The sequence below is a fragment of the Cygnus olor genome, chromosome 3 (assembly GCF_009769625.2).
Source record: "Cygnus olor isolate bCygOlo1 chromosome 3, bCygOlo1.pri.v2, whole genome shotgun sequence".
NCBI classification, from domain to species: domain Eukaryota; kingdom Metazoa; phylum Chordata; class Aves; order Anseriformes; family Anatidae; genus Cygnus; species Cygnus olor.
The window spans coordinates 89,844,839-89,866,673 of NC_049171.1; the positions used below are offsets into that span (position 1 = coordinate 89,844,839).

At 40.7% G+C, this 21,835-nt stretch overlaps 1 protein-coding gene across 1 annotated transcript in view; it reads left to right on the plus strand.

Annotated features, from left to right (window-relative positions):
- Window positions 1-21,835, plus strand: part of GLP1R (glucagon like peptide 1 receptor) — an 89,598-nt gene that overhangs the window by 23,743 nt on the left and 44,020 nt on the right. Inside the window, exons 2-3 of the mRNA XM_040552669.1 lie at window positions 7,770-7,866; window positions 9,110-9,220. Of these exons, the coding sequence (XP_040408603.1) occupies window positions 7,770-7,866; window positions 9,110-9,220 (208 nt within the window). The remainder of the gene's footprint in view (window positions 1-7,769; window positions 7,867-9,109; window positions 9,221-21,835) is intronic.

Genomic DNA, 21,835 nt, shown 5'->3' on the forward strand with positions numbered 1-21,835 from the left:
GTAGCACCTTTTGTGGGGAGCTCATAATTTGCTGCATTTGCTATCAGAGAGGATGCTGAAAGGGTGTTTTTTCTGTGGTGCTCTTGAGCTACTGAAGTCATTGGCTCAATTAGTAACCAAGGAACAGAAGTGTTTACAGGAAAAGCTCCTAGAAGCTGGCAACAGACTCTTCTCTGAAAGAAAAGCTGTTTTGATCCACTGCTTGTTTTTTTCTGAAGAGTGAGGGACTTGTCCAGAGTGATCCAACTACTGACAAAGTATCTTGTAAAATATGACTTGGGAAGAATAATGAATGTTATATTATCTGGTCAGTCAAGCAGCTCTAAAGAAGGGGCTAAGCATAATGTCTTTATCTCAAAAGGGTCACTTAGTCTTCTATAATATCAGATAATTACATTAAACTTAAAATTGGGTGATGTAATATGTGAAGAGAAAGCAATGAATATGGAAATCTGGGGGATGTCAGATGTTCTGAAGTGTGATCTCATTTTATGATCTCTGATAAAGGTATTGCAGAGGTATCGAATGATACTTCTCCGGTACTATATGTAATATAGGCAGCACTGACATTGTTTTATGCACCTCCCCTTTGACATGCCTTCAGTCTTTAAAGGGAGTGGACTGTCAGTGGTGTTGTCTATAATTGATTCATTAATCTCCTTATAAATCATTCAACTTCTGTGCAATGGATTAAGTAGTTATAAAATCAAGTTAAATTGTGTATGTGTGGGGTGTGTGTGTGTCAAACCATAAAGCCTCCTACTATGCTTACATATTTCCAGACTTTTGTTTTTCAAGAAGCATTGCACTGGAAGGACTGATCTTCTAGAAGGTTGATTTCTCATGGCATGAACAGTGGGGCAAAGCACTCCTAATAAGGAGAAATTCAGTATTTTTGCTGTTGCTGCAACAGCTGAAAAACTGTAACTTATTCAAATAGGCAGTTGAGCATCAATACTCGCAGGACTTCTCTAACAAGTGTATAATAACAGAAGTTGAGTCTTGACTGATGTGTTTAGGGAGCTAGTAAGAGCATCCTGCCATTCATATGCTTTTGTATTTACTGTAAATTAGAAGTGGAGAAAAATGATGATAAATTGCAGGGGGAGCTAACTTTGTCCTCTGAATAGATTGCCCTGTTATAGAATTTTGCTGTGCTACAGCCACTTTTTTTTTTTAAACTTCTGCTCCCAGAGGTACTGTTGAAGGAAAGTGTTTTCCAGAAGCTTGACTGTATTTAAGCCCTAAAGAAATTAATTTGCTCTGACATCGATGAAACACGTAAATCATTCTTTCTGATGGGGGAGACTCATCTGTGGCAGTTTACTTCCTTCCCCCACCCACCTTTCACCTGTGACCTTGCTTGGGCAATAACCATCTGTGGTGGCAGTGATGAATGTGTCTGGTTGTGATAGCTGAACCTGGCTCAAGGCACATTTGGGGGAGATGGATCCAAGGAGCATGCTAATGGAGCATGCACCAACCAAATATGGCTGGTATGTGAATATGACAAATGTTCAGTCATCTTGCCCCACAAATACTGGACAGCCTGAAGCCTGTTGAGCTCTCCTGTATCGCAGCTCAGGCAGGCGACATACCAGGATCTGCATACCAGGATCTTCTTGAGTAGGAGATGCCTTCCAAGGTTACTCCTTGAGGTTGAGAGATTTCTTGCCTGTGACAGATGTTCAGTAAGTGACTAATAGCTAGCTTGTTGAAACTTTGCAAGTAATTTTCTAAGCATGCTGAAACTTTATCTTAGCAAAAGTGATATAAAGGATTGATTGCGTGTATAGTCCTTCAGGCATAAACCGTTAACTCTGAGATTGGCATAGGATCTGGCTGTATCTAGACTCCTTGGAGTTTGGATGGCCAAATGGACTTCATTACAAAACTCATGACTCACTGTGAGGGTCTCCCTGATGCTTTTAGTTTGACCCTGTCCTCTATGCAGTTAATAATCAGGTGACCTTGCCTTCATGGATCTAGTTAATGTCACATTTAGGACTTCTGTTAAATTGATGTCTTAAGATTAAACCCTGTTAAACCACTATTTTCATCAAGATATTGATTCTCTCTTATCTGTTACAAGTCAAGCGTGCATGCTTGCTTTTGTGACATAATCACCTTGAATTTTCTGGGATGAAATGTCACAACAAATATTTCTGGGATTACAGTGTTGTGCTCTCCCCAGTTTGGACTGTGAATTGAGGACAAAGCTCTTGTAAATCCAAGCCTATGTCTATGCTAGGAGTTAGAATAGAGCTGCGAGGTGTCTAGCTTGCTTCCAATTTGCCTGTCATTGCAGCAGATGCACAGCTTATACTGATGTAACAGGCAATGCAAAACAGTTCTTATTATACAAGAAAGAATGTCAAATCAGAATGAACATAAAGCTAGCAATGTGAAATCTTCAGGTATCTTGGACTCTGCTGTGCTGATTATGAGTGGAAAAGCCTTGAAATAATGTTGTATTGGGTGTTTTATTGGCCTTTTTTTTAAATAATAAAAAAAAAGGTTTAAAGTAACTCAACTGTGTTTCCAGGATAAAAGGCTGAAAACTTGATTTTCCTTTCAGAAGTTTGGTATGTCATTATTCCTATCTGAGGCAAGAATACCCAGGCCATACCAAAGTGTGGTTCAATGCCAGGTGGTCTTGCTTTTGTTTTTTGAAGACTAAGGTTATTGTTTTGTAGGTCCTGATGACTGTAACACTGCATATAAGCCTTTAGTGACATGTTGAAGTCTTGCATGTTATCCCGAAGTGTTAAAAATATTTTAAATCTGTAACAGAAGTGTTGCCATTTAAAAGATAATTAAAGAAAACAAATACAAACATAAGGAGGTATTTTGCTCATGTAAGATGTATTATATGGTGATGGGTGAAGAGGAAAGATGGTAATCCTGGGAGCTGCTGGCTGCATCTGAAACTCTGAGAAGTTTCCCTTCCTCTCTGAAGTTTCATGGTGTATTTTATCCAGTCTCAGCCCCCTCAAGGCTTATATTCTGTGCTCAGATTTCACTATATTAAAGTAGTGCCTTTGTAGCATAGCTTTCCTGGGATCCCCATGGATGATTTTTCTGTCAGAGCAGGAATAGTTTCAAAGATGTTAAAGTGATTAAAATGCTTTCTGTTACAGTAGGGTCTATGAAGATAAATGATAGCTACAGAAAGGATTTTCTATAAAGGTGTTAAGGCTTTGTAAATAATTCTGTCTTCAGACTATTGAACGAGCTAATTTATCACTAAAGATTAATTACACTTAATTATACACCTATACTGAAAGGCTCACAGTCTGTGTGCTTTTGCCTGTCTTAACTTTCCTGCATCCACTTTATGCTATGTAGGCTGTGCCATTACTCACCTCCTTAATGTCCTTCATCCATTCTTGCTTTCTGACTCCTCCACCTGAGCTAGTCAGCCATGTTTCCATCCTCTTCTACACTCTTTGATATATCTTTGTCCAGCAAAACTACTGGTAATGCTTTTCCTCCTGTGGCTAAGTATAACTGGAGGGCAAGGGGGGATGATGTAGAAACAAAATACAATGAAGTGGTGCTTTTACCAACAAAAATAAGTTCTATGATTAATAATGCTATAATTCTGGGTACTGACCCAGGGGGCCTTGCCTTCATATAATCATGTTTAGTACTCGGATATTGCAGAAGGAGTTAAATCACTTACTAAGAAAATATAGTACCTCTTAGTTGAACAACAGCTTTCACTGTAAATCTGTGTGTAACTGATGATTCTTGTTCACGTGAGCCAAAATCTCTGGGAATGGGGGATTAGCATATAATAAAATCAAAATAATTTGGTAACAAAATGCGGCATGTAGTTGAAGCAAAGTAACCTGTTCAATAAACAGTTCAAACTATGTAGTCCTGAGTCTTATATTTGGTTGTCTTAATACTACCAACTATAGATAATAGGAACTTGTCTACCAAATCAGTCATCTCCACAAAAAGGCATTTCTAATTATTTTGCTCTTACAGTTTGCTAATCTCCTTGTTAGAGTTGTCTTCTCACGTTATGAGAAACCCCTCTAAATAGAATGTTTCTACTTCTTCATTAAATGAAGGAATAGAGGCTTGCTTTTTTTCCTAAACTGTAATTAAAGCTGGTTATTCCCATGTTCATGAAGACAACAGATGAAAACTTGATTTAGAAGGTACTCTGTTTCAAAGGTTTTCTGACTCCAAAGAGCTAGTTTTCTTAGTGAATAGTTTTAGGTTTATGGCAGTATTTTAAAAAGTAGTCTCTAAATGAAACTCTGTATGCATTTTTGTCTTTTAATAATTTAAAAAGCAAAAAGCAGAACTTGGATTAACTTGATATAGTCATTTGTGTGCACAATCAACAGTTATGTTTGGGGAAGATATGTGACACTGAATAGCTTCAGAAATTATTCTGAGTCATAATTTAAGAGTTCATCCTGAAAATGATAATCCTGAAAAACTTACATGGTGATGAGAGGGTGGTAAAACAGTCTTGTGCAACTTCAATAGCTACCCTTGTAAAGTGAAGACCATTGAACAATACATAACCTGAAAGTTACTTTTTAAATCCTATCTGGGACAAACCTGGGTTTGAAAGTTCTTCTGTCTCCCCATACCAGTCATTCATTCATTATTTGGCCTATGTGGATTTGTAGATGGCATTTTAGTTCTGGAGTTCTTGGTTGTATGTTGTTCCATGTGCATCCCTAACCCTAATTTAGATAATGTTTTCTTCATCCTTCAGGTATGTTGAGCATAAATCATTATGCTGCAATTTCTTTCTTTCTGTAGGCACATGGGGTTAACATTTGGTAGGATGCATTCATTTTTATACTGAGAACTTTATTACAGACAAACTTTGGCAGTGTTTATTGGCATAAGATAAGATGTGACCAGGATGATTTAAATCGGGAAGACAAGGGTCAGAGTTTGAAAGATCCACAGGCTTGTACTTGTTTTGACTTCAGTGGGAGTTGGCTAAATTCTTCAAAAATTATGGCCATGAGGCCCCAGTTACAGTTAAAAGTTGCTTGTAAATGCAGGCAGCTACCATTCTTCAAACACAACACAGATATCTACTACATGTTGTACTTCTCATCACATGTCCAAGAACATCTTTGTAATTAGATGTTGTGGCTTAATCCAGGCAGAAGCATGATGCATGTGGTGGTGGCAGTGTTTGCTTTTTTGCTTCCCTCCAAACATTTTTTTAACTGGAATGATACAAGAAAATAGAATAGAGGATTTGAGGTCTATCATCCAAAAATGCTGCTTTTAATTCTGGTCTTTTATATCAGAGTGATTACACTGCCATCTTTTAAAGTCACATTAGTTGTAGTGGACAGCATTCAGTTTGCCTTTCCTGAAATGTGGTGTAAGTTTAAAATGACAACATGGTTTTAAACAACCCTTCCCAGGCCTTGTTTTTTCTAACCATCTGAAAAAAAAAGTTTAGGAGCACAAAGAAGAACAAAAATTAGCAGTTGAAGCTGTGAGAATAGAATTACAAGGATTATTAACCCTCACGCTTCACTTCATAAACTGATCAACAGCTGGGATTAAATGACTTTTCCTCCACTCACTATTAGTGTTGTACCATTTGGTTCATGCTGTTAGACTTATGTCTGAGACATCCATGCTGGGCTTTTCTCTGGGATAGGAATGCTGAGTTAGCTACTTTGTCGATTGCATACAGCCTGGTAATCCTTACATTTGTAGTTCAGTTTACATAAATACAGGCAGAGGAGAGCTGCTGTCTTTTTACTTAAATGCAGCAGATAAGCTTGGGCCTCTGTGAGCCAGGTGAGACACCTGTTAGGGTTCAGTGAGCAACCAGCACTATGTTCTGTAGTTTAACAACAGCTGGCTTCACTTGTGCCTATGCAGAGTCTGTGCATACTCTTCCTGCCCCTTGGTACTTGGGGAATGCGACACTGTAATCTGCAGCCTGCCAAACTGTGCCAAAAGGAGGTCCCTGCTCTTTCTGTGGCTTCAGGAAAATATGCTGGGGGTGTATGGAAAGCTGTTGTTCATGGGAGGAAAACTGAGCTGGAAAAGCTCTCTTCCACATTCTGGAATAGTGCTTGGGGAATATCAGCTGAATATAGTGAATTTACTTGGTCTCATTTATAGGATAGCACAAGTATTGCTTTTGGAAATAAACTTTTTTCTAAGAGGACTTGCTTCTGTCCCTGTCTTTTCATGAGGTAATAAATCTCACAGTTGGGGCACATCTAGGGAAGCTAAAGCCCAGACAGAATTTGACATCCTGGCCAAGGATGTCAAAAGCAACAAGAAATGCTTCTACAAGTATATCAGTGATTAAAAAGAAGACTAGGGGAAGCGTGGGGCCCCTCTGCTGAAAGAAATGAGAGACCCAGTTACCTGGAACACGGAGAAGGCTGTTACTCAATAACTTTTTTGTTTCAGTTTTCACCAGTAACTGCTCTAGCCACACCACTCAATTCACAAATTCCAAAGGTGGAGACTAGGCAAATGAAGAAGCACCCATGGTAGATCAGGTTTGAGACAAAGGAACCTGAAAATGCACAAGTCCATGGGACCTGATAGGATGAATCTGAAGGTCCTGAGTGAACTATCAGATGAAGCTGCTAAGCTGCTATAAATCATATCTGAAGAGCTCTGGCAGCCTGAAGTTCCCACTGACTAGAAAAGGGGAAACAGCCCCCATTTTAAAAGGGGGGGGGGGGGGGGTCAAGGGAAGACAGAACTACAGGCCAGTTAGTCCCACCCTCTGTACCCAGCAAAATTCAGGAGCTATGCTCTTGGAAACTATGCTAAGGCACACACAGAACAAAGATGACAACCAGCATGGCTTCACTAACGGCAAAAAATTCGTGCCTGACAAATTTGGTGGCCTTCTATGATAGGGTTACAATGTTTGTGTGTAAGGGAAGGGCAACTAATGTAATCTGCCTGGGCTTGTGCAAAGCATTTGACACTGTCCTGCACGACATCCTTCTCTCTAAATTGGAGAGACATGATGGATGGACCACTTGGGTAAGGAGTTGGCTGGATGGTCATACTCAAAGTTGTGGTCAGTGGCTTGATGCCCAAGTGGAGATCAGTGATAAGTTGTGTTTCTCAGAAGTCTGTATTGGGACTGGTATTATTTAACATGTTTGTAAGTGACATGGGCAGTGAAATTTAAGTGCACCCTCCGCAAGTTTGTGGGTGACACCAAGTTGAGTGGTGCGGTTGATATGCTGGAGGGAAGAGATACCATCCAGAGGGACCTTGACAGGATTGAGACATTGAGTCCATGTGAACCTCATGAAGTTCAACAAGGCCAAGTGCAAGGACCTTAGTCAAGGCAATTCCAAGCATTGGTGAGGCACTGGCACAGGTTGCCCAGAGGAGCTGTGGATGTCCCATCCCTGAAGGTGTTCAAGGCCAGGTTGGATGGGGCTTTAGGCAACCTGGTGTAATGGAAGGGGGATTGGAACTAGATGATCTCTGAGGTTCCTTCAAATTCAAACCATTCCATCTTCTGAGATGGCAAAGCTAACTTAATTTGGGTCTTGCTGAGGGCACAGCATAGCTGTTTTTGTTTTGTTTTGTTTTTCCTCCAGTTCTGTATAGTACAAATAGAAAGTGATTTATTTAGTTGCAATTAAACACATAACAGCATCTTGCAACATTTATCATAAGCAGTGCTGTTTTGGTGTCTTCACACCCACCTACTTAGGCTGCATGAAAAATAGCATGTAAATCCCCGCAATGTCTGAGACTCATGATTTCAATTTCAGAGTTCAGATGGATCCCTCTCTGGTGTTATGCAGAAGTGGAGGGAGTACCAGCGCCAATGCCTGAAATACTTGTATGAGGCACCCCCCATTGCAGCAGGTAAGCTTCCTTGGTAGGATAGGATGCATTATCAAAATTCATGATAACAGTAGCAAGGGAGTGATTGTGAACTTGAAAAGACTTCTCCAGCTTATTGTCCAGTCTCTTCTTTATCACATTTGCTTCAGCCTGATCTCTGTGGGACTCTTCGCTCTATTGAAAGGAAGCATTTTGTAAAAGAATTTCATTGTGAAGATGTTAATATTCAGGTGCAGAGTGTCTTGCAAGAGTGGCAAGTGGTGGTTGTAGTGCATCAAAGTAGCACACTAATACAATACTCCTGCAACTTTTGTAGGGGGTCAGGGCTGGGAGAGTACAAGTATTAGGAAATCCAGGACGATGTTGATCTAGCAGTATAAATTATGTTGAGCATTGTAAAATGCTGAAATGGATTTTAAAACAACAAAAAATAAGGTGCTGTAGAGCAAATGAGAATGCAGCATGTCTTAGCAGTTGAACTCCTGTAATGCACTGAGAGCAGCTGTAGTGTGCCAGCACTGTAGTGTTTAGAGGACACCGGTGACTTGTCAGTGATGCTCACAACTGGGCACAGTATGGGCACTTCTATGCTTCAGTGCTTTTGTGACACACTGGAAGAGATGAATGGGTCTAAAGTTATGTCTGTGAAGAGTTATTTCAAAACTGTTAATTTTCCTTCTCTTAACTATATTATTATGGCAGAGTGAGAGCAGTAGCTGATGACAACAATAGCCAGGAAACATTTATCTCCCTCTGCTCTATTACCCTGCTGAGCGGTTGAATGCTGCCCTCTAAGAATGACAGTTTAATAAATCTGAAGTTGAAGTATTCTCATGTTGATTAAGCTGTAATGCAAAGTTATGGTTGTGTGTGGCAATTTTGTTGATGGATCTATGTATTAGGCTAGACTTTCCAACTGCATGACTCTGAGCCAGTTCTCAGGAATGGTTATCTACAATATTCACAGTAAAAATGATTTTAAATCCAGTTGAGACATAGGAGGGTGTAAAAGAGAAAAGATAGGAATGGACCAATATTGATCTGCCTTTCTTGTCCTTCAACTTAGTCAACTATTTTTTTCAACTTTCCTGTTGTGTAGGGCTAAGTGAGACACACTTGTCCAAAAGTTTTTAACTCCAAAGTTTGTGTAATACTATCATGGCTTAAATGCACATGCTCATTTTATCTCTTGCTCTTCAGCGTTTTCCTCATTGCACTATTAACGCAGGGCAGTGACATAATCCTCTCTTCCATCTCTCTGCAGAAGGCAAGTTCTGCAACAGAACATTTGACAACTATGCTTGCTGGCCTGATGGATTACCTGGCACTTATGTGAATGTCAGCTGCCCCTCATATTTACCCTGGGCTAACACAGGTAAGAGCCCTCCCTTATAAGCACAGCTTTAAATCAACCCTGCTTTACTTATACAGTATTTGAAAGGATAAAATTAGCTTTAGCAACCACGAGTGCAGTCAGTTCTCTGTAATACAAAGATAGGAATGGGGCTCAGTAAAATACATTCTTTATCTCCATCTAACAGGAGGAAATGAGAGAAGAGACAGTTTTTAAGGGCTGGATTTAGCTTGGATTTCTGTGCTATCATCTGCTTTTGTTGTTTGAGTGGTAGTGACTATTAATAAAATAGTACCAGGACGCCTGTTGGTGAAGAGTAGCTAACAGTAATAATGGTACAGTTTGAAAACTGAGATAACAGCAAAGCTAGAAGTTAGGTCCTCCTCTAGTAGGTATAGACAAAAAGGTTTAAAGTGAAAGGTGTTTCGTGTTGCTTCCAGAGATAGTTTTTTGTCAGAATACTGTAAGGTGAAAGTATAGATGATGGCAGAGACTTTCTCTAAAAGATAATGTCAAATACTAAGGAATAAGGCATGGAGACTGCACTGTGTCTGACTGGGTTGGAGGAAACTTTCTTCATAGCAGCCTGCATGGTGCTTTTATTTGCATCTGTGACTGAAACAGCATAGATAATGCACCAGTGTTTTAGCTATTGTAGAACAGGATTTGCACAGTATTGAGGCTTTCTCTCCTACCCTGCACCTGCTCTGCTGCTTGGTGAGGGGGAGAGGAAGAGGTGAAAAAGCCAGGCCAGCTGACCTGATGTGACCAAAGGGATACCTTGTGTCATATGGCAGTGTGCTCAGCCAAAAAAGCTTGGGGAAAAAGGGAGGAGGGAGGACGGGGAGCACTCATGGTTATGGCATTAGTCTTTCTAAGTGACTGTTTTGTGTGCTGAGGCCCTGCTTTCCAGGAAGTGACTGGACATCTGCCTGCCAATGTGAAGAATTGAATAAATTCCTCGTTTTGCATTGCTTACATGCACAGCTTTTGCTTTTCTCATTAAGCTGTTAGCCTGAAAGGGAAGGAAAAATCCTCACACCAAAATCAAAATATCATGATACCAGAAAGGTGGACAACTTGCGTGCACAGAAGATCTCCACCCCTTGTCCCGTTACCACTTTACCACAACAAATTTTTTTTTCAATGTTTCTACTCTATTAATGTCCAGTCCCAGTTTTGGCTGTTACCTCTCCCAGTTACTGTCTCGATCTTTAGCCATGAGCTTTTCCATCTTATTTTCTCCCCCTGTCCTGAGGAGGAGGAGGAGTGAGAGAGCAACTGGATGTGTGTCTGACAGCCAGCCAAGGCCAACTCAACCACATCCACTGTGGTGGATCCACAGGCTCCAGGGGAATCTCTGCTCCAGTGCCCGGAACACCTCTTCCCCCTCCATCTCCTCATACCTTGATGTCCACAGGGTTGGTTCTCTCGCTCTTTCCCTCAGTCTACATTGCCAGTGCAGTGTTTTGCCCTTTCTTAAACGTGTTCACAGAGGTGCCACCAGCTTGGTGGCTTGGCAGAGCTGTTGGAAACCCCGTGTCCAGCACGGGGTGGCCCTGGCCTCTCCTCACTGAGACCTCTGCAGTCTCCTCTCTGCTGACACTTGCCATGGATGCCCTCTATGCTCGATGATCTGCTGTAACACTTCTTGTGGATTAGAAGAGATGTTTAAATCCGGGGGGTTGGGGGGGGAGGGTGTGAAGTGTCAGGTCAACTGTTGTGACCCCTTAATTTCCTGGCTAGCTTCAAGCTTGTCTCAGAGGTACTCTCTAAAACAAAATTGCTGAGTCTGGATTCCTATTTTCATTTTGAATTGCTGTATCTTTTCTATTAGGACTTCAAGGGAAGACATGGGAACCACCATTGTGTGTTTAGTGGTTGGGGATCTCTGTGGTGTGGGACAAAGAGTGGAGATCATCTCTTCCCTGCACACCAGGGGTCCTACTGCCACGTAGTTGCCACTTTTTTCCTGCCTGCTTTCCGACATGACCTTTTGACAGTTTTGCTCCTGTCTTGTTCCTGCTGTGTCCCATCTGTGGTGGGGTGATGTTTTTTTTTCTAGATGCATCAATTTTCCTAGGTGAATATTATTGTCTGTATTTCAAACTTCTGAGTATCTTTTGTATTGTATCTCAACTGTAGTGGTAGTAACTGCTAATTTGATAACCTCTGATGTAAAAATGCTGTTTGCTTACCCTCTTCAAATTCTTAGTAAAGATACTGCATGTTTAGAATGGGTAAACGTGTTTTATAAATGTATGGAATCAATATTTACCTCACAACTGACATAAAAGTATGTGATGCTGCAGAACTCTTTCCAATAAGTCTAATCTTTCTGGATATGTAAAACTCTTTACAGGATTAAACTTCTCTCCTCTAAACCTGTTTACTTGCAATCTTTAAGACCCTGGACACAGTTATTTGACTTGCAACTGCTCTTGAAATATCAATGCTGGAGGTTTAACACAACACTGCAGATTAATAAATTGTTGGGAAGTGCAATATTTCTCATATTTTGAAAATAAGTTTAAAACAAATTCATTATCATGAAAATAGTGTTTTGTTTCAGTCAAAGACTAGCGTCATTGGGAAAAAAACATATAGCTTGCTAGGGAGCATTGCAAAAGTACTTCAGAAAGTACCTTTGGCTGCATTTCCCTTTTGTGCATACTGTATGTGTGCCTCAATCTCTTTTATCAGGGAGAAATAAGAATGGAACAGAGGTCTTTTGTCTAATACAAAACAAGAAGGTTGGTATCAGTGCCAGATAGGCAATTTAGGAGCCTGATTACTATGACCTGATACTTTTTTTTCATGACATCTTGTGGAGTCATGTTCAGAGTGAGTGCTAATGGACAGCCATAATGGAGGGGTAACATCTTTATAATGGAAGATGCGGAGCAATAGAAAATTTGACACCCTGTGACTTCCACTAATCACTGAAGCATGCTTATTACTTGTTCTTGCTTAGCCCCCCACCTAGAAATTAAAACCGACTGCAGGGGTTCTTTCTCTTCACATGATGAAAATGGACAAAATGTATAGATGAGACCTTGTTTTGAAAGTACCTTCAAAACATGTTCAGTGAACATCATCATTAAGCATGAAGAGCTTTCAGTTAAGCTTGCTTCTTTAAGATTATTCTTCCTTTGATTCAGAGTCAGTTTTTCAAATGCATAAAAAGTCTACTGTGGAACTTTATGCCATACCACCTGGAAGTTCCCCTGGGGACTAAACTGAAACAATGTTGAATATTGTTTATGATAGGGTACTGAGATGGAGGAAGCATTGAATGCTTCTCTTTTATGACTTGGCAGTTTCCGTAAAATGGGTAGGAGAGTTGGAAACAGAGTCAGGTGACGTAGGTCAGCAAGACAGTGACTGTTCATGAGTGAAGTTTATGAAAGCTGAAGCCTATCCAGAATCTGTTGAAGAGCAACAAAAAAGGTCTTCTAAAGCAATGTCAACAGCAAGGGGACAATGAGAGGAAATGTGAATCCACTGCGTAGCTTGTGGCAAAGGACATGGAAGTGGCTGAGCTACTTGCTGCCTTCTTCACCATGGCCTTTACTGTTAAGACTTGCCTGCAGCAATCCCAGAGCCCCTCCAAGATCAGCAGTAAAGTCTGGAGCAATGAGGACTTATCCTTAGCAGAGGAAGATCAGATTAGATAACACTTAAAACGGATATATGCAAGTCTATGGGACATGATGAGATGAACCCACACATGCTAAGCAAGCTGACTGATGTCATTGTGAGGCTACTCTTGATTATCTTTGAAAAGTTGTGGCAATTAGGGGAAGTTCCTGCAGACTGGTAGAAAGCAATTTTTACTGCTATTTTCAAGAAGTGTAATAATCTGGGGACATATAGGTGGTCACCCCGGGAAGGTGACAGAGCAGATAAGCCTGGAAATTGTTCCCAAACACATAAAGGACAAGAAGGTGATTGGAAATAGTATGGATTTATGAAAGTGAAATCATGCTTGATGAACCTTATAGCTTTCTATGATGAGATGACTAGCTCAGTAGATGAGGGGAGAGCAGTGGATGTTGTTTATCTTGACTTTAGCAAGGCTTTTGGCACCATCTCCCATAACATCCTCATTGACAAACTGATGAAGTGTGAACTAGACAAGTGAACAATGAGATGGGAATGAAAACTGTGCTACTAGGCTCAAAGGGTTGGGATCAGATGCATAAAGTCCTGTTGAAGATAAGTGTCTAGTGGTACGCTCTAGGGACTGAGTAGGGCCAATACTGTTTAACATCTCTATTAATGATCTGGATGATGGAACTGAATGCACCTTCAGAAAGTTTGCAGATGACAAAACTGTGAGGGAGTGTCTGATGCACCACATGACTGTGCTGCTATTCACAAGGACCTGGAGAGTCTGGAAAAATGTGCTGACAGGAATCCTGTGAAGTTCCACTAAAGGAAGTGCAAAGTCCTTCTTCAGGCACGAGGAATAACTGCATGCACTGTCTGGAAAGCAGATCTGCAGAAATGGCCCTGGAGGTCTTGGTGAACACCAAACTGGACGTACGCCATCAATGTGCCCTTGAGGCAAAGAGGGCCGACAGCTTCCTGGGCTCTGTTAGGAAGACCACCACTGACTGTTTGAGGAGGGTGTTCTATCCCCTCAGCTCTAGGGGATGAGACACAGCTGGAGTGCTTTGTGCAGTTCTGGATTCCACATTATGGAGGAGACATGGACATACTGAGGTGAGTCCAGCAGTTGGACGTGAAGGTGATTATGGGTTGAAATGTCTCTCGTATGAGTAGAGGTTGAGAGAGCTCAGATTCTTCATCCTGGAGAAGGCTCTGGGGTGTGTGTGCAGAAATCTTATCAGTTTGTATGAGCACAAATTGAAATACAGGAAATTTCCTTTAAACATAATTATTTTACTGACCACTCAGTCAAACACTGAGACAGAGAGATATTGGATTGTAACCTTGGAGACAGTCCAAGCCTGACTGGATGTGGCCCTGAGCAGCCTGCTCTAATTCATCCTGCTGTGAGCAAGGGGTCATGCTATGAGATCTCCAGAGGCCCCTTCCAATGTTGGTTATTCTGTGATTCTTTCTGTTGAATTTTTTATGATGAGATTCTGTACTTATTTACTGTCAAGTGTTAAAAATTTCCATTGGTATGAGCCAGAGTAGGAGGTGGGGAGAAGAATTCACATGGGAAGTTTGTAATGCTGGAGCTCTCCTTGATCAATTACAAATTTTGCAAACCTTGTCCTTTAACAGCTTTTGTTCTTGTTCCTGTTCCACTCTTTATCTTGTCCTAGTGGTTGTCAGTCTTGAGATTACCATTCTGCAAACCTCAACAACAGATGCAGCTCAGCAGGTTGCCCAACAGGGTTGCAAGCTGCAAATGATTTGGAGAATATTTTTTTTACCTACTCTAGCGGATGTGCTGTGTCACTAGTACAGCCCTCCATGATATTAGCAGGTTCTCGTCTCTACCTGCTGCCACAGAGCTGCTCTCCAAGGTTCAACTTTCCTCTTGCTTAGTAAGTGTGGCAGCTTCTGAATCACTGCCTGCTTTGTGGGGGTGGGTTCAGCAGTAATCCTTTGTTCAGACGTGGTCTTCAGATTGCTTGTTAATCTCAAGATAGAAAAGCAATCATAGGTAGGGGGGGAATCTGCTTAATGAAAGACTAGAGGGAAAAAAAAAGTTATTTTCAGACCTCTGTATCCATTCAGACTTGTTTGCATACAGAGACTCAAGACCAGTCTTTCTAAAGACAAACCCATGGACGATGGGCCTGCATTTCTGTTGTGCTAAGCAATGCCTGCAGTTGCAAGGTTTTGTCTCACAGCATCACTCACTTTGTGATTACAGCTTTTGTCTTCTGCTCCTTTTTGAAAGTGTTGCTTGTAAAGGCAGCCTATAAAACACAGCAGAGAAAATCAATACTGTCCCACTTGTGTGTCAGATCTATTTAGAAGTGCTGAGCCTGACTTTTTCCTGTTGTGTTACCCAGTGTGTGTGTCAGCATCCCTGCCAAATTCAGTACTGGCACAGTGCCTGCAAGGATGGACTCAGAAGGCTCAGAATATGTTGGTGATGATAGGACAGAAGAAAGATCGCAACATTAGACCAAGATTTTATGCTTGAACCCATGTACCCCTGTACTGCTATGGGCTTGCTTTGTGACAGGCAAGTAAATTAAATCTGAATCCTTATAGGAATTCATTTTGTAGCTCCCAGTGAAATCCTGGGCATTGAGTTGTTAATGAACTTTTAGGATGTGACCTGTATATGCTACATGTTTTTCCAGTGGTGCTTCACTACTTTATTTTGTACATCTAGTTGCTAAACAAACTCATCTATTTGTGTGGCTGTGCAGCAAACTGGATTGGGAATTCTACCCAAATGAAATGTTGTGGGCTTTTTCCCTCAGTCTTTGAGTCATGTTTTCCCATGCAGGTCAGTTTCCTGACTGATGTGATTGCAATTGTATTAGCATTTATCTACTTCAAGTAAATTGGTAGTTATAGTATTGCTCTAACTCACCAAGGAATTGTGAAATAGGGATATTAAAGGTATCTATATACTCAATATTGTACTGAAGCCGAAAGAACTGAGGTTTAGAGTAGCTTCTGTTTCAATGCAGATTAAACTATTGTCACTGGAATGAAAAGTAGGTGGCTAATGTTTCTCACGGCACAGTTTGGTGGTATAGTAGAAGAGGAGCCCAGTTACTGCTGGGCTGTGACTACAGACTAGGAGTTCATAAGTCCCATGTTCCTCTAGAGCCATACGAAATAGTCTGTGTGTTGTGGAGAAGCCCTTTGGAACAATGAGGAGCAGGGACATTGGGGATAACAGAAGGTGGAGGGAAAGCTACCTGCAGTCAAACAGTATTCTGTTCAGGCCTCCGGAGGTGAAATTCTAAAGCTTTATCTTTATCTATGCGTAATGTTCCCCTCCTCCACCAGAAAAGCTTTTGGTAAGACAAGATTATATTTGCACTTCTAATAACCTGCTTATGTGTCTTTGAAACAGTAGACTTTAGAGCAATTTCATACCTGTGTGGGCTATTTCACTCCAGATCTTTGTTTTGCTTCTATTTGTGCTTACGCAACTCCTGCTGTTGGGCAGGTCATCATGGGGAGATGCTGAAGTAGCAGGAGGGTAAAAGTAGCAGTAGCTAAAAGGATTTGTTCTGTGAAGTTTCCAGCACAGATTTTGGACCATATCCAAAGCTTCTTGAAACTAAATTTCACGCACTTCTGGCTGCCGTGGTCAAAACTTTTTTTTCCCATATGTGCATTTGTCTTGGGCCAAATCTTGCCTTTAATGAAAACCTGAAAAGTCTATTCAGTTTCTGCTACCACTGAAGTTTAATTGGGTAAAATTTGCACATCTTACTATCCACATTGTAGTCATCAAGATTGCCAAGTTATGCTTGGGCTGTGGCTGTCTCAAAGTCCAAAGCTCCCAGGGGAGCAGTATTCCTTTAAGGGATGGAGGGCACCTCAACTTGCTGTCAGTGGCTGTGTGCTTTTTCTTGTTACCTTTCTGTAATTGAAGGCTAGCTGCCAATAACACTGTGTGGATTTGGAAACCTTGGAACTGCACAATTCATTTTACAATTATGCCTCCTTTGGGGTTCTGATATATTATTGTATAATAGTACTAAATCCTTCTTAATTAAAAAACCTTCCAGGGGTACTAGTTTCAGACAAGAGTTTTGTGAACCGTAGACACATCAGTTGCTCCTATATGCCCTGGGCTGCACAAAGGCTGCCCATAAACTTGTGTAACACAGGTGTAGCTTAGTACCATAGCAGTAGCAAATATTACTAATTTACCTTTAGTTGGATAGGTGAGGTGGTGAATGTATGTGTGGGTATTGACTGTATGGAAACTTAAACCTCAGGTAACCTATATTGAAATGCAAGATTAAAGATGCTGTAGATATGAATCAGTATACATGCAGGTGACTAGTGCCCATTAAAAAAAATTCATTAACAAATGTTATTCAGATCTCTGCTCAAAATCTTCTCATCTTTTTGGGTGTTTTGTTTAGAAAATGTCTCTTGTTATGAGACATCTCACACCTGAATTGTCTTAACTGCTGGGCGGTATCTGTATTGGTATTTTGGTCTGGCACAAGTGGATTTTGAATCAACAATGGTCCTACTTTTGTCCTGTTGTGACCAAGTTCAGTTTGAGCAGTTGTGGGGTGTGTTTCTTTGGAGAAAATTAAACCAGAATCAGTGCCCCAGGTATCCGTTGGATGTTCTTCAACCTTTGATGGAGACGTAAGAGCTAATAATTTGTCTGTAGTACTATGAAGTTCACCAGCATGACCACACAGGAGCTATTGGAACACTACTGAGTCACCAACCTTTCATTAAATTCTGAACTTTTCTTGTGCCAGAGAAAGGACCAAATAGCTCGTATACTTTTAACTGGCATTGACCATGTGGCCTCGATGCTTTCTAATTCCCATGCGCTCTGTAGATCCACCTTTCTCTTAGTTTGTAATCCTTTCCTTTTAACTAATATCTTCTGTTGTCATTAACCTCTGTTTGAATCACTTCTCTCCCATAATTCACTTTTATTTCTATGTTATCTTCCCTTTACTACATTATGTGTTGCAATGGTGTTACCTACTCCTCTGTTCTCCCAGAAGATCAGGCAAAGTACACCTTAGGGAGCCTTGTAAACAGCATAGCTTTTCAGTCTGTGCCATGAAAGAGCTAAAAGTCTCTCTGGCAGAAGAATAACCTAGCAGGAACACTGGAAGATCTCTGGTAGTAACCTTGTGTCTGCCTCTGGCTAGTAGGGCCACAGTCAGAGGACAGCTGTACTTTGCACAATAGCTTTACCCAGTCACAAAGATTTCATGAACCGAGCTTCGCTTAGAGCTGTGACAACAAATATGTTGTTGGTGAGTTGGTTTAGGTGCCCAGGCTCTGGGCCTCAGAATCATTGTGTATAGGAGACCAGAGACTGGTTTGCTGCTCCGAGTACCTTTAGGTGCTAGGACACATCCAGGTCAGCTCTTTCCGGTTTCCCTCCCTCCCTTAACTTACGTCTGAGGCTGTTTCTCCAGCACTCACCATTCCCTCTCTGGTGACGGAACTGCTTTTCTTGGTGTGTCTTTAGGTAAGTGCAGGCTGTGCATGAGGCTTTGGGTGGAAATGGGGCATTGCCTCAGAACTGCCATGTGCCATAAGTTACCGGTCCAACCATGAGGCCTGTTACACTTTTACAGGAAGGGCTGGGAGGTATAGGCAACACTTCTTCTGGTACAGCAATGATGATGGGTATTGCCTGCACAATCCCAAACCTGCACTAGTGTCTATCTTAGTCCTGGCTACTACTTTTAAATAACGAATGCAGCAAGTCCTAATACTTCCCTCCTTTGTGATGTCTTATCTTCTTACACAGTTATAATAGCATCATGCACAGCAATACTGCAGATCCCATTCCCTGCTTCATGAGCATTAGAAAAATAAGACTTGAAAAGTATTTTGTTTGGAAACTGAGGGATTCACCTGTGGATCTTGGGGCCACTTAGGAGAAGGGCTGAAAAAGGAAAGAGGAGCCTTGTTGCTGCTGTGCTGCACAAGTGAAACCTCTACCCTGGTCCTTTTCCCTGGGGTGCCTGTGTTTGGGTGCTGTTCAAACTCAGGGGGAGCTTGGGATCGAAGTGCCACAGTGCCCTAAACAAGAAGCAGAATGAAAAATTATGCTTGCTTTTGTCTGTGAGATCTCACACTGGTAATGATGCTGGGGGAGTGACACACGGCTGTCGTTTGTGCAAGGCAGACAAAAGGAAACCATATATATTGCTTTCTAGAGGGGTCTGCAGAAAGCTGTACAACTGAGGAAGGAGGAGTTTGTGTGAGAGATTTCCTTTAGACAGTTTTTGCAGTATATGTTCATGGCTTGAACATTTGGTTCAAGGGACCAGATTAAACCTTGTCTGGTTTAATCTCCCTTACTTTTTGTTTAATCATGCTGTTTCCTAGTTCGAGATATTTTTACAATCAAGATAGTTAGCAGATAGCTACATGAGCATATAGCTAAACTGCCTGTTTGTCTTTTAACGTAGAAGGAAATAAATTTCACTTCAAATATTGGGTACAGTAAAGATGATTAGACATTTATTACATTTCTTCTCTTCTTTGCTCCAATAAAACCAAGTTTCCAGAAAGCTCTCCATAATGCTGGAAAGGGGTGTGACCTTTTTTCAGTGAAAAAGATGCTGCTCTGAATTTGCTAACCCTTAAGCAATTCAAAATTTATACTTCCTTTCTTGCAGTAAAAACTGTCTCAAGCTAATTGGCAATCTCAGTTTGCTAAATTAAAAAAAAAAAAAGTCTTTCAAGTTCACCTCTGTTTCTGTTTGCTAGTCTCCATCTGGTAGTAAACCAGAAAACTCTAGGACATATGCTGCTCATCTCAAGGGTAGATATAGGGACTGTTGGGAAAAATAATTTTAAAAATCATTAACAGATAGATATTATTAACATGCGTCTGTTGTGTACTGTGTGGCAATGCCATTCTACATTTTATTTGTTTAAAAATATGAAGTTTATTTTTAAATAAATTGCTGTTTAACTTCAGATTGAGGTACGTGCAATTGAGCATGAACTTTCAGCTGGGATGAGTTATGAGACTTCGTTTAGGGACTGTGAAAAGGTATACACTCTAATTCCTCTTCTGCCACATCTAAAACATGTGTGTCCCTCTTCAAATGTGTGATGGGGACAGAAGGAGACTTTTGATATCGCTGAATGTTGAAGTGCACCTGTCAGAAAACAGGGACAGCTGCATGTTGTTCGTGTGGCAGGTGCAGGCCTGGTCAGCTGAGGTTCTCTAAGAAGAATGTGCTTTTCTGCACTGCTGAACTGAACATAAAGGCTGGACACCCTTGCTGTAGGTGTGACTGCATCTGCGGGACACAAAGTAGCTGGCAGGAAACTGCATGTTTTCCAGCATTTTATTATTATTATTTATTTATTTATTGCTTATAACTGTATAATGTTTTTGTTTTGTTAAAGTAATTGCTTGAGATGTATCAAATGTCAAGGATATCAAGGCATACCTGTGCATAGCTGAGCCTTATTCTGTATTTGCCTGAGAAGTTGCCCCTAGCTGATCTAACTGCAAACAGGTCCTTATGTATGCTAAGTAATTACATGCCATGCTGAGAACAGGTTATTATCTTTCTGGTTTACTTAAACATTGCTAATTAGTCAAAGTATTGATTTTTTTTTTTTTTTTCAAGCCACAAAAATGGGATAAACCATGAATGCCTGATCTTACCTGGATAGGTTGAGAACATCTTGCTAGATGAGCCATGTGACCTACAGCCTCCTTTTTCTGTGATTCCTGGCACTTCACCGTTGTGTGGTGGGAAATGCTCACCTTACATCCAATCTGTACGTGTTCTCTCACATAGCAAATATATTACGTGTAGTGAACTTGAATGGCTACTTGCTTGTCCCAAGAACCTTAGCTGAATTCAGGTGAAGATGCTTATGTAGTTCAATCTGCTTAAATATCTACAAATGTAAATATCTTATGTAGAGGAGAATCATGCTGTCTGCCTCTTTAAGTTATTAACTCTGTATTTTTTCATATTTTTGTTTGGCAAAGTAGTCAAGCAAAAATGTGGACTGACTTAAAAGGTGTCTGCATGTGAGTAGTTTAATTATAGAACATCCTTCCTTTCACGCCAAATTCACAAACGCAGCTTTTAACTTGAAAATGTTCTAAGCTATACAATGGTTGCACTTGTTAATTATGTACACAGTTGTATTTATTTGCTGTATTACCCTTTTCCATTTGAATGTCTTGCTGGTAACTTTCCCCTTGAGAGTTTTCTGTGGTAGACTAGATTTTCCCGCAGAGACCCTGGTCCCTGCTATGAATTTTGAAAGGACACCAAATCCTCCTCAAGCATGCTCCAAATGTTAACTGTTAGTATTCCCATACATCACTTTAAATTTTCCGTGAATAAGAATGAAGTTTTTCTGGACGGCATGTTTATGAGAGAACCTGGGTACTTGAATAGTTCAATGACAATAATAATGATAGTGGTGTCTGGTGTCTGGCCAGATTCATTTGACCTTTCTGGAACTAATTTACTTTCTGACAATTGGAAAAAGCAGAAGTGAAATAGACAAGAGAAGGATCAAGCGCTCATCAGCCTACTTCCTCTGAAAGCAAAAAACTGGCTTCCACACGCGAAACCTGGAGCTTAATGAAGCAGGGTATCAACAATTTCCTTTAAACAGAACCGAAGCATGGGCAAAAATGTGGAAAATATTGGTGTTATGTGGATAATGAATGACAGTGAGCCTCTCTAAGCTTTTAAAAATGTGAGGTAGCATTAGCAGTGGATACTCCAAGAAAGGATTGCACCTTGGCAGGAAAATAAAAATTTAAGTCAAAAAGATTGTATGTCCATCCAAATACTTTTCAAGCAATGAAAATATAGTGGAAATAAAAATGGAATACGAAACTTAAGGAAGATTACTAATGGAATGGTGTAAGAATTCCCAATTTTTAGATCAGGGTAGATCTCAACTTTGGAATAGAGAGATTGATATATAGATTAGTTGTAAAGGAAAGGTAAATCCAGACGTAATGCC